This window comes from Cetorhinus maximus, chromosome 22, assembly GCF_964194155.1.
Source record: "Cetorhinus maximus chromosome 22, sCetMax3.hap1.1, whole genome shotgun sequence".
NCBI classification, from domain to species: domain Eukaryota; kingdom Metazoa; phylum Chordata; class Chondrichthyes; order Lamniformes; family Cetorhinidae; genus Cetorhinus; species Cetorhinus maximus.
The window spans coordinates 17,180,330-17,192,868 of NC_135900.1; the positions used below are offsets into that span (position 1 = coordinate 17,180,330).

General features: G+C 45.8%; 1 protein-coding gene across 5 annotated transcripts in view; it reads left to right on the plus strand.

Annotated features, from left to right (window-relative positions):
• The first annotated feature begins 819 nt into the window (after positions 1–819).
• scaf11 (SR-related CTD-associated factor 11) overlaps positions 820–12,539 on the plus strand; it is a 116,574-nt gene continuing 104,854 nt past the window's right edge. For 2 of the 5 annotated variants that reach the window (XM_078567857.1, XM_078567855.1), the window contains exons 1-2: positions 820–1,009; positions 5,453–5,540. In XM_078567857.1, coding sequence (XP_078423983.1) covers positions 5,480–5,540 — 61 coding nt within the window. In that variant the 5' untranslated portion in view covers positions 820–1,009; positions 5,453–5,479. Of the gene's footprint in view, positions 1,010–4,173; positions 4,298–5,452; positions 5,541–12,539 lie in introns of those variants that run through there. The other 3 variants (XM_078567856.1, XM_078567858.1, XM_078567859.1) reach the window with 3 other exon arrangements.

A 12,539-nucleotide genomic window follows, 5' to 3' on the forward strand; every position in this document is an offset into this window, starting at 1 on the left:
AATACCACTACGCCGTCACCTCCCCGCTGGTGGCCAGTACTGAAGGCATACAGCGCCACCAGTGGATAGTACCGGGACTACAACGCACAGCGCCGCCAATGGCCAATACCGGGACTGCGGTAACACAGGGCCGCCAGTGGGCAGCACCGAAGCTGTGGGTGCACAGCGCCGCCAGTGGCTACTATTGGGACTGTAGGCGTACACGGCGCCACAGTGGCCAGTACCGGAACTGCAGGTGCACACTGCGACGCCAGTGAATAGTACCGGCACTACAGGCACAAAGCGCCGCCAATGGCTGTGGAGGGACTCCAGGAATACACAGCGCCGGCAGTGGCCAGTACCGGGACGCAGCATTGCCAGTAGGCATAGCCGGGACTGCAGCGTTACACAGCGCTAGCACTGGCCAGCACAGGGACTGCAGGGCACACAGCGACACCAGTGGCTGGTACCGGGACTGCTGGGCACACAACGCCACCAGTGACTGTACCGGGACTGCAGGGCACACAGCGACACCAGTGACTGTACCGGGACTGCAGGGCACACAGCGCCGCCAGTGACTGGTACCGGGACTGCTGGGCACACAACGCCGCCAGTGACTGGTACCGGGACTGCAGGGCACACAGTGACACCAGTGACTGGTACCGGGACTGCAGGGCACACAGCGCCGCCAGTGACTGGTACCGGGACTGCAGTGCACACAGCGCCGCCAGTGACTGGAACAGGGACTGCAGGGGCGCACAGCGCCGCCAGTGACTGGTACCGGGACTGCAGGGGCACACAGCGCCGCCAGTGGCCAGGGCCGGGACTGCCGTTCCCCTCCCCCACTCAGCGACATGTGGCCGTGAGGCTCGGGGCCCCGCGTTTCCGCAGTGAGTGAGTCGCTTCTCAAGGCGCTTGGGGGCCGAGAACGGGCGCATTCTCATCGGAATCAGTTGTGGGTCGGGACGACGATGATCACATGAGGCCTCAGGGACTGAGCTAAAGCGGAGAGAGCGGGCCTCGGACTCAGGTAGGGTAGGGCCGGCCGGCCGGCCCGGGGCGGCGGCGGCGGGGGTGAGGGAGAGCGCCAGAGGTTCGGGCCCGGGGACTTTACAAAGTGCGTGTGCGGCCGCCTTGGGCCTCCAGCTGGGGTGATTCGGGGGCCGTGAGCTGCGGCCCTGAGGCCCGGCGATGTGGTCGCCCGGTCGCCGGAGAGCCGAGGCGGAGGCCCGGAGGCGCCTTTGTCCGGGCGGCGGAGCCGGGGAACAGGCCCTGCGCCTCCGGTTGGCCCGGGTGGGGAGAGGCCGAGGCCGGGGCCGGGGCGGGAGCGCGGGAACCCGGGGCCCGGAGGACACACGGGCTGTGCCGGGGGAGGGGGAGGGGCAGAGACTGATTGTAAATAAAGAACAAAAACACACGGATTAATTACTGTAAACAACTGGGAGACTGGGAATAATAATCACCCGGGGGGGGGGGGGGGGAATAATAATCACCCCGGGGGGGGGGGAATAATAATCACCCCGGGGGGGGGGGGGGGAAATAATCCTCACCCCGGGGGGGGGGGAATAATCCTCACCCGGGGGGGGGAAATAATCCTCACCCGGGGGGGGGGGGGGGGAATAATCCTCACCCCGGGGGGGGGGACTGGGAATAATCCTCACCCGGGGGGGACTGGGAATAATCACCCGGGGGGGGGGGGAACTGCGAATAATCCTCACCCGGGGCGGGGGGGACTGGGAATAATCACCCGGGAGGAGGGGGGGGTGGGGGTGGAATAATCACCCGGGAGGAGGGGGGGGTGGGGGTGGAATAATCACCGGGGAGGAGGGGGGGGTGGGGGTGGAATAATCACCCGGGAGGAGGGGGGGGTGGGGGTGGAATAATCACCCGGGAGGAGGGGGGGGTGGGGGTGGAATAATCACCCGGGAGGAGGGGGGGGTGAGGGTGGAATAATCACCCCGGGGGGGGGGGGGGGGGGGGGGATAATCCTCTAATCCTCACCCCGGGGGGGGGGACTGGGAATAATCTTCACCCGGGGTGGGGGGGAGGGGGGGGAAATAATCTTCACCTGGGGCGGGGGGGGGGGGATAATCTTCACCTGGGGGGGAACTGGGAATAATCTTCACCCGGGGGGGGGGGGGGGGGGACTGGGAATAATCTTCACCCGCGGGGGACTGGGAATAATCTTCACCCGGGAGGAGGACTGGGAATAAATTTCACCCGGGGGGAGGACTGGGAATAATCTTCACCCGGTGGGGGGAATTGGGAATAATCTTCACCTGGGTCGGGGGGGTGGGGGTGAGATTGGGAATAATCTTCACCCGGGCGGGGGGAAATTGAGAATCTTCACCGGGCGGGGACTGGGAATAATCTTCACTGGGGTGGGGGCATCTGGGAATAATCTTCACCCGGGGGAATGAAACTGAGAATAATCTTCACCTGGGGTGGGGGAGGGATTGGGTATAATCTTCACCCCGGGTGGGTGGGGGGGTGAGATTCAGTATAATCTGCACACCGGGTTGGGGGGGGAGATAGGGTATAATCTGCACCCTTGGTGGGGGAGGAGGAAATTGGGTATAATGTGCACCTGGGTGGGGGGTAGATTGGGTATAATCTGCACCCCGAGTGGGGGGGGGGTGGAGATTGAGTATAACCTGCACCCCAGGTAGGGTGGGGGGGGGGTGATTGGGTATAATCTGCACTCCGGGTTGGGGGTGGGGGGGGGGGAGGTGGGAGAGATTGGGTATAACTACACCCCGGGTGGGGTGGTGGGGGAGAGATTGGGTATAATCTACACCCCAGGTGGGGTGAGGGAGATTGGGTATAGTCTACACCCCGGGTGCAGAGGAGTCTGGGTATAATCTGCCCCTGGGGTGGGGGGGAATGAAAAAATTGGGTATAATCTGCACCCCAGGGGTGGTGTGGAGCAGTTGGAATAATCTTCAGTTATGTTGTAGAGAATTCCAATTTGCAATAAAACTCCCAACAGTTAATTTTTTGTTGTTCCACTTTCTTGCTCAATACTTTCACTTTTCTGTATGTACCATTTCCTGCAATCTGTATCTAGTTATGTTTATAAGAATGCACAGCACATTTTCAAAAGGGAAACTGACAAATAACATGACAATGGTTTGTAGAGTGGGCAGAGGAATGGACTAAGTTGCTAGCTCTTTCAGGAGCTGGAACAGGAATGATGGGCTGAGTGTTAGCCTTCTGTACTGTAGGATTCTAATTATTAGGCTACATTAAACTCTGAAATGTGATGTTAAATCCTTTGGAATTGACACACACCATTGCAATGGTTTATTACACATTTTAAGCTAAATTGTTATTTGGTCACAGGTCCTTTTAAAAATTTGCTCAACTCATTCCTTGGCTAAAGTGTTCACTGCTTTGGAACAATTGTTTACAATATACTTCAGTTACAAAACAATCTGCAGTCTTAATAGCATTGGAAGAAATTTTCCAATTCACTATTCTTGTTTAGTTTTCACTTGTACCAGAACCAGACTAAAAATCTGTTCACTTATCTGTTATTTTGACAACTATTGACAGTAGGAAAGCATAGCCAAAAAGGTATAAAACTAAAAGTATAAGTTCCATGAACAACTTGTAGATATTATTTAACAAAAATTTGCTTACTTCTGATGTCCTAGCATCACCATTTATTTATAGTTGAGTGTACTGCCACTTCCTGTTTAGCAGTAGGCGATTTTGGTACCTTGAAGGTTAACATTAAGGCAACATGGTTTTTCATGCAAGAAGCAGGACTTGGTTTTGACTGTTCACATAAAAAGCACATGTCTTAGCTCCTTCCTGTCCCTTGGGTGTAAATATTTCTGAACTCACTGAAGATTTCATACCAAGAGTACATTTGGAATGATTTAACTACTGACTGATTTGACAGTGGGAACGATGGACTTAATTGAACGATGACTTAAGATCAGTTTCAGTTCAGTTGATATTCGTAAAAGTTTGGTACTAAATGTACATGTTAGAGAAAGGCTGTAACTTAGATATATATGTGAGATGTTAAAGGAGCTCAGTCTTATTAAGAGGATAGATTCATTCTGGAATGGTTCGTTTTGATCACAATCTGGATGTTTAAACACATTTATCAATAAAGAAATTGTAATTCTACATCGTTTTTGTTAGACTGATGAAGGGAATATTCTGTTGTTTTTATTTTGCATAGAGCGATTTATGGTCTGACACACTTAGACCTTGAGTAACAGAATTGCAGATCATGACTCTCCTGACAGAAACACAAGATGCTGGAAATACACATCTGGTCAGTTGGCATCTGTGTAAAAGACAGGTTAGCACTTTGGATCAGCTGCTCAAAACCTCACGATAATCTATGTCTAATAAAAAGGCTGGAGGTTGGGTGGGTGGTCAACCTGAGGGATTTGGAAAAAGAGCTAATGCAGAAGCTTACAACCTGCCTCTAATCTCGTGCACTGAGATGGTCTCCTCTTCATCGGAGAAACCAAATACACATTGCTAAGCATTTCCATTCTGTCTGCAGGTATGCTCAACCTCCCTGGGGTGGTAGAGTTCCTTTCTGCAGGACATTAGTGAGCTAGCTAATCTTTGTAGTATTAATATTTGTAATTTTATCTCTTTTTGTCTTGTCATAGAAATTACCTGGTGTATCAAATTCAGTTTTGTCACTTGCTGTAATGAACTTATGGTCATGGCAGGGTTGTTAAGATGTGATATTTGATTAGACTGATATTTCCCCTGGGGCTCTTGGGTCTTCCTTTAAATGAGGGGGTGGGGCACTTGTTGGTTGCAAGTGCTATCACATTCTAAGACAGATTCACTCTTGGAGAAAAATGTACAGTTGGAGTGGAAGAAGGTAATATTTCACATCTTAGTGTCATTAGAGTAGATCAGTGACCATTTGTAACAAACGATTCGATTATTGGAAGAACTGATAGCTTTACAAGACTTTTTGAATGGAAGCCTGCTCCTTTTATGTATTTATTTGAATTAATTAGGATTTTAGCTATTAAGTGCCCTTTACTTTGGAAAACAGTAGTATTTAATCGCCAGTTGTGAGAAATCACAATTAATCTAAACTTTCTTTGTTAATTGCACACATGGAGGATTGGTATAAGGGACCATATGATAAACTCTACATTGCATTAGCTGTTACCTTTATAATTTTGTCTCTCTTTGCCCTGCTTCCATCCTTTAGTTGGGAGGTGGTGCAGCAATCCCATAACTATGCCAAAACCTCTCTGACAGATAAACTACCTGATGATTTGTCTTTATTAGGACCCGCACCTCCCAGTTTCAGGTGGACAATTGTAGCAAGTGCCATTCTAGCTATTAAGATAACACAGTTTTGTGCAGATGTTCTTTGTTTAGCTCTGGATCAGAAACCCGTGTTGTATTGAGAAAGCTTAACTATTATGTATAAGAAGTCTTGAACTTTTATTGCATTTAAAATTTGTTTAATTTGCAGTTTTGCATTATCAACTGAGTGTAAAAGATGGGAGGTCGGAAATTAACTGAACCTGCAGCAGCTCCAGATAACAATGAAGATTTTGAAGGTAAGTTTATTTGCATTGTGATGTGTGCCTGTCAACTTTGAAAACTTTGTGAAGTAGAAATGTTTTACAATGTAATTATGTTTGTAACCAATTGCTGTTCTGGGAATAAATCCTTGTTTAATACTGAGGGAAAGGTTGTAGTCCTGGAGTTTCCCACTATTTTGATGTAACAGTGAAAAATGCGTTTTAAACATTGAAGGGACCTTGATTATTATCTATGCTCCCAGTAAACTGCAATCTCCATTATTTAAGAATTTTTGCATTTAATTGGAATCAAGTGATGATCTGGTCTGTCATCTTTTTTATTTCAGAAAATGGGCTATTGACGGATGGTAGGAGAGTAATAGCTACTGTGTAATGCTGATCTTAAAGCTAGGGTTTGTGTAGTACTTTTGGCCAACTCTCTTGGGTTTCTGTTGGTGTAAATGGTAAATCAGCTGATCAGTTTTAGCAGGCCTATCTTGCTTCCGGGTGTATGAGTGAGTGCTGTTGGAGAAGGGAAATACGCAGTGTACAGTAGTTTGGGATATCCTCTCCATTATATTGAATAATCACCGTTCCACTCTACTCTAGGTAGTCAATTGCTTTGTTCTTTAACAGATGTCACAGGCTTGAGACAGAGTTGATATGTGAATAATATAATTTATGCAAAGACTGTTCTTGGCCAGATGTAATTTTTGTTGAAAACAAATATTTGCAGACATATAGGCCTTACAAACAGCAGCTACTGAAATAGCCATAAAGGAGCTTTTTGAGTGTTTTTCAAAACTCTCTTCAAGTCGGTGTCAATATGGCTTACTGGCATAACTGCTGCCTAATTCCATCAAGGACTTTGGGCTTTTCAAGGTTGGCACTTTGTTGAGAATTATTATTTTAAAAATGGATCTGTTGTCATGAGCACTTTTAAAAATTGGCTCTGAACTGTTTAAGGTTGGCTAACGTCCTTTTGCTCTGTATGTTTTCAATGACTTGTTTTTCATGATGATGATAGCTGATATTTTATTTGATATATTTGCATGATGCCTGTTCTTTGTTGCCTTGAGATGGTACTGGCCAACCTTTTTGAGCCACTGCAGCCCTGGTGCTCCCAAGATGGTGTTGGGTAGGAAATTACTGTGACCGTGGAGATTTGGTGGTAAATATCAAGTCAGGATGGGATGTAAGTTAGAGCAGAACTTGGGGATACTGGTATTCCTATGATCTTGCTCCTTTTGCCATCCTTGGTCATAGAGGTCCCAAGGTGCTTTCAAAGTAAGCTTGCTGAGCTACATCAGTGTATCCAGTGGATGGTATATACTGCAGCCACAGTGCGTTGGTACTGAAAGAGTGTACATTGAGTCCAGTTGTAGAGGTATCAATATCCCCTTTTCTGGATGATATTAAGCTCCATAGGTGTTATTGCAGCTGCGCCCAACCGGGCAAGTAGGCTCTATTTAATCACACTTGTGCTTTGAGCCTTATAGAAGATGGGGAATGGCCTTGACGGTTAAGGAAGTAAGCCACTCGCCTCAGAATACCCAATCTGTGGTCAGTGGTGACCCCCGCCCCCCATAATATTAACAGTGGGAGACTTGGTAATGATGGTGCTAGTAGTGTGTTTCTTGCTGGCAATGGTCATTGCCTGGCAGTTGTGAAAGTGTTTATGGAACCTCCTCCTTATGTTAGTTATCTAATTGTCCACCCCTGTTCTTGACTGCACCCAGTAGGATGTTTTGCTCCCATCTGTTGGTTTGGAACCACTTAGCCCTGAATGTAAACTATTGCTTTTGATATTTAGCGCACAGATAGTCCTGTGTTGTGGCTTCAGTAACTTGGTGCTCATCCTGAATTAAGCCTGGTACAACTCATGGCATACCCTTTTATATTTCCCACTGAACCATGATTTGTCTATAAGCTTATCAGTGATAGGCTGCAAGCATGTTGGTAATAGAAGTGAGAGAGATGTGAGCAGCATGAGATTGCAGATTGTATTATACAATCTTGTTGTTGAAGGTCCACAGAGTCTCAAGGACATCCAGTTTAGGGCTTCTACACCTGTCTTTCTTAGCTGCAGTGCTACAAATACAACCTTGTTTTCATGAAGACAATGTGTGATTCTCCTACAATGCAATGGTTGATAGACATGTGGGTAAGTGAGGATATCACGTGGATTACACTCATTGGTTCCTTCATCATCTGATGGAGGCCCAGTCTAGAAGCCTTTGACTTGGCATTGATAATAACACCTGCCCTTCCATCTCCCTCCCCATCTCGAATATATTTACCTCTGTGTCTCCACTAAATGGTATTCAGGTGTATGGATTTGTCAGCTGGTGGGGATGTGGTTAAAAGGTGATCAGCTGGAGGTTTCTTTGATTTTATTTAATATGAAGCCATGATACTTCATCAATGGAGCAGGAGCCAGTGTTGAGGACTCCAGTCCTAAGGGCACTCCTACCTGAATGTGACTTCCCCTCCGGTGGATCTATTTTGCTAATGGCACAGGATAAAATTTACGCCGTAGACTGTTTTGCTGTGTTAAAGGTACTATATAAATACAAGTTGTTGATGCACCGGGGTGCTTAGAGGAGTCTGTGAAAATGACTTTGTCGGGCTCTTGCTTGACCTCTCTGTGGGATAGCTCTCAACTTAATGCACCAGTGTACAAATACTAGTATGACGAAATTTCAGAGTCTATTGGGGCTTATTACTGTTAGATATGATCTAAAATTATATCACAACTACGTAGCATGCAAGGTCATTTCAAAGGGCATTCAGAGTTGACCACGTATTGGAGTACTGGAGTTGTGTGAGGTGAGAGTGACTGCCCTTGACGTCAAGGCAGCATTTGACCAAGTGCCGCATCAAGAAGCCCTAGCAAAACTGAAGTCAATGTGAATCGGTGGGGGGGAAACTCTCCACTGGTTGAAATCCTACCTCGCACAAAGGAATATGGTTGTGGGTGTTGGAGGTCAATCATCTCAGTCCAGGGACACTACCGCAGGAATTCCCCAGTGCCTAGACCCAACCACCTTCAGCTGCTTCGTCAGTCACCTTCCCTCCATCATAAGGCCAGAAGTGGGGATGTTTGCTGATGATTGTGCAGTGTTCAGTACTATCTGCAACTCCTCAGATACTAGATATGCAACAAGACCTTGAAAATATTCAAGCTTGGAGTGATAAGTGATGAGTAACATTCACGACAAGTGCCAGGCAATGACCATCTGCAATAACTAAGAATCTGACCATCTCCCCATGACATTCAATGGCATTACCATTGTCAAATCCCCTAAAGTCAATATCCTGGGGTTACCATTGACCAGAAGCTGAACTGGACCATCCATATAAATACTGTGGCTACAAGAGCAAGTCAGAGGCTGAGAATTCTGAGAGTAGTTTGCCTCCTGACTCCCCAAAATCTGTTCACCATCCACAAGGCACAAGTCAGGAATGTGATAGAATACTCTCCATTTGCCTTGTTGAATGCAACCCCAACAACACTCAAGAAGCTCAATGCCATGCAGGACAAAGCAGCCTGCTTGATTGGACCCCTATCCACCATATTAGGCATTCACTCCCACCACCACTGTACATTAGCAGCAGTGTGTATGATCTACAAGATGTATTGCAGCAACTCACCAAGGCACATTCCAAACCCTGGTGACCTGTACCACTTAGAAGGACATGGGCATCAGATGCATGGGAACACCACCACCTGCAAGTTCCCCCACGCCACACACAGCCCTGGCTTGGAACTATATCGACTTTCCTTCACTGTTGCTAGGTCAAAACCCTGGAACTCCCTACCAGCTCTGTGAGACTACCTACAACACATGGACTGTAGCAGCAGTTCAAAAAGGCAGCTCACCATCAATTTCTTGAGGGCAGTGAAGGATGGACAATCGTGATGTCCACATCCCATGAACGAATAAATAAAAAAAACTTTCCTTCCCTGAAAGATATAAATGGACCAGTTTGAATTTTTGGTGAAAATTCAGCAGGTTTGATCATTCTTCTTGCTGCCAGCCCATTAAATGATCAGATTTGTTAAATGTAAACTGGCCACAGTTGAACTGAAGACCTTTGTTTTGCTAGGTCTGCACCATGACTGCTGCAGTCCCCTTATTAGGATACTGAATCTGACCATGTAAGGGAACTGAATTAGTGCAGAGCTGATGCGGAATCATCCCCGATTTCCTGACTATGTCACTTTAAAAGTTTTCCAAAAGCCTCATTAATTCGAACCACTCTGTCAGATTTCAACCACACTTGCTCTTTAAGCAAAAATTTTTTTTAAATCCCAGAAGGAATCATATTTTTATAATGTGGGTTTTGGTGATACTTTTTTAAATCTAAGGTTGTAAAAGCACTTCTGGGAGTGGAAATTTCATTTGTCATCTACAGAAAGTAATTTCATTGAAACTCTGTACAATATGTGCTGGAGGCAGATAAGAAAGGTAATCTTATTCTTTAAGAACAGTATGACTGCTCTCCCACCCCCGTTCCCCCAATCCCACCCTCCCCACAAATTGACACCAACAGTTTTACTCAATTCCACCTGACTCTGCTCTACACCATTCTAAATTTGCCTTTTTCTACTTTAACCCTGAATCTCCTGTCCTACCTGTAATGCTTTAATTTCATAGTGTTCTGGATTTGCCTTTACCAGTTTATGTGCTCCTATCAGATTACCTTCTTTCAAGGCAGACAAGTCTTAAGTTTCTCCCATCTTTCCTCACAATTTGATCTTTTAATGCTACAATTCACTTTATTCAAGCATTTAGTTCAATTATTTATGGGAGTTCTTTGAGGAAGTAACAAGCAATATGGATGAAGGGGAACCTGTGGATGTGATGTACTTACATTTCCAGAAGGCATTTGACAAGGTGCCACATCAAGGTTACTATACAAAATAAGAGCTCATGATGTAAGGGTAACATGTTAGCATGGATAGAGGATTGGTTAGCTAACAGAAAACAGAGTAGGCATAAATGGATCATTTTCACTTTGGAAAGATGTAACGAGTGGAGTACCACAGGGATCAGTGCTGGGGCCTCAACTACTTACAATATATATAAATGACTTGGATGAAGGAATTGAATATATGGTTACTAATTTTTCTGATGACACAGATGGGAAAGTTAAGTTGTGAAGAGGACATAAGGAGTCTGCAGAAGGATATAGACATTTGGCAGATGGAGCATAATGTGGGAAAAAGTGAATTTGTCCACTTTGGCAGAAAGAATAAAAGTGTAGCGTATTATTTAAATGGGGAGAGATTGCAGAATTCTGAGGTACAGAGAGACCTGGGTGTCCTGGTACGTGAATCACAAACAGTATGCAGGCACAGCAAGTGATTAGGAAGGCAAATGGAATGTTGTCGATTATTGTAAGGGGAATGGAATATAAGGTAGGCTACAGTTTTGTTACAGTTGTGTAGGATACCTGGAGTACTGTATATGGTTTTGGTCGTCTCCTTTAAGAAAGGACATAATTGCATTAGAAGCAGTTCAGAGAAGGTTCCCTTGGCTGCTTCCTGGGATGAAGGGGTTATCCTATGAGGAAATGTTGGACCTGTATCCATTGGAGTTTAGAAGAATGAGAGGTGACCTTATTGAAACATATAAGATCCTGAGGGGACATGATAGGGTGATGCAGGGAGGACGTTTCACCTTGTGGAAGAGACTAGAACTGGGGGACACAGTTTAAAAATAAGGGATCTCTTGTTTAAGACCGAGACAAGAAGAAATCTTTTCTCTGAGGGTTGTGAGCCTGTGGAACTCTCTTGCCCAGAGACCTGTGGAGGCAGGGTCTTTTAATATTTTTAAGGCTGAGTTAGATTCTTGATCGACAAAGGAGTCAAAGGGTATGGGGGTAGGAAGGAAAGTGGAGTTGAGGCCATAGTCATATCAGCCATGATCTTATTGAATGACAGAGCGAACTCGAGGGGTTGAATGGCCTTCTCTTCCTCGTTTGTTGTTCGTACGTTCGGTCTTGTGGCTCTTCTTCCAACAATCCCCCCAGCTCGAATGACTTTTTGTTTTGGGAATTGGAACAAGTCGTGATCAAGGTATGGTCTGAAAAGAGCACTGTACGATTTCAACATGATGCTCTCCATCTTCAATTCAATTCTACTATTTTGGATATGTAGTCCAGTGTTCTGTTTGCTTTGATTAAAGCTCTGTGTAGTTAGATCATGTTGATTGTTGAGTTCATTGAAACTTTTAGGGGTTTTGTCCCCAATGCCTTCTGGTGTGCTATACTTTGAACTTGTCTGTATGAAATTTTATCTGCATACTTCCATGTTTTGCATATTTTGTAGTATCTTATCCTCCTCATCAAGCTCAACTTCCCCTTCTGGTTTGATGTAATCAGTAAATTTGATCAATTTGGACTAAGCTTCTTCAATAAGTAGTTAATGTAAGTTAGAAAGAGAGATTCTAACAATGATTCCACTCAGCATTTGCCCCATGCCCACCACCCCCCTCCACCAATGGAATTCTCCTCCAACAGGTGCTGACCAATCCCTACCCTCCAACCAATTTCCTTTTCATTAGCAGCATGAGAATCCTTACTACTTTAAATATTCTAATCTTTCATGAGGAGCTCCCTCAAGTGCCATTTTGAAGTCAAGGCACACCACAAGTAGAGCCTTCCATATCCCACCTGGGATGCCACATCGTAAAAAAACTTTGGGGTCAAGCAATATTACCTTTCTGAATCTACATTGGGTGCTGTTTACTGCGATATTGTAGTACAAGTATTCTCAGGATTGCGCATGATCAGTTCCATTATTTTGCAGAGCATTGATGCATGACTAATTGGCTTGCAGTTGCTTGCATCTGTTTTGTTACCTTTTCTGAAAATGGACCTTTTGAAAATGTTTGCCTACTTCTAATTTCTCTGGACCACCCTGGTGTTTAGTGGCTTCAGTGGTTCATAAATGTCATCTATTGTGTCTTGTTGGTCCATCCCAAGGGATTTATTTGTTGAGAACCCTTTCAGCTTGTTTAGAATTTC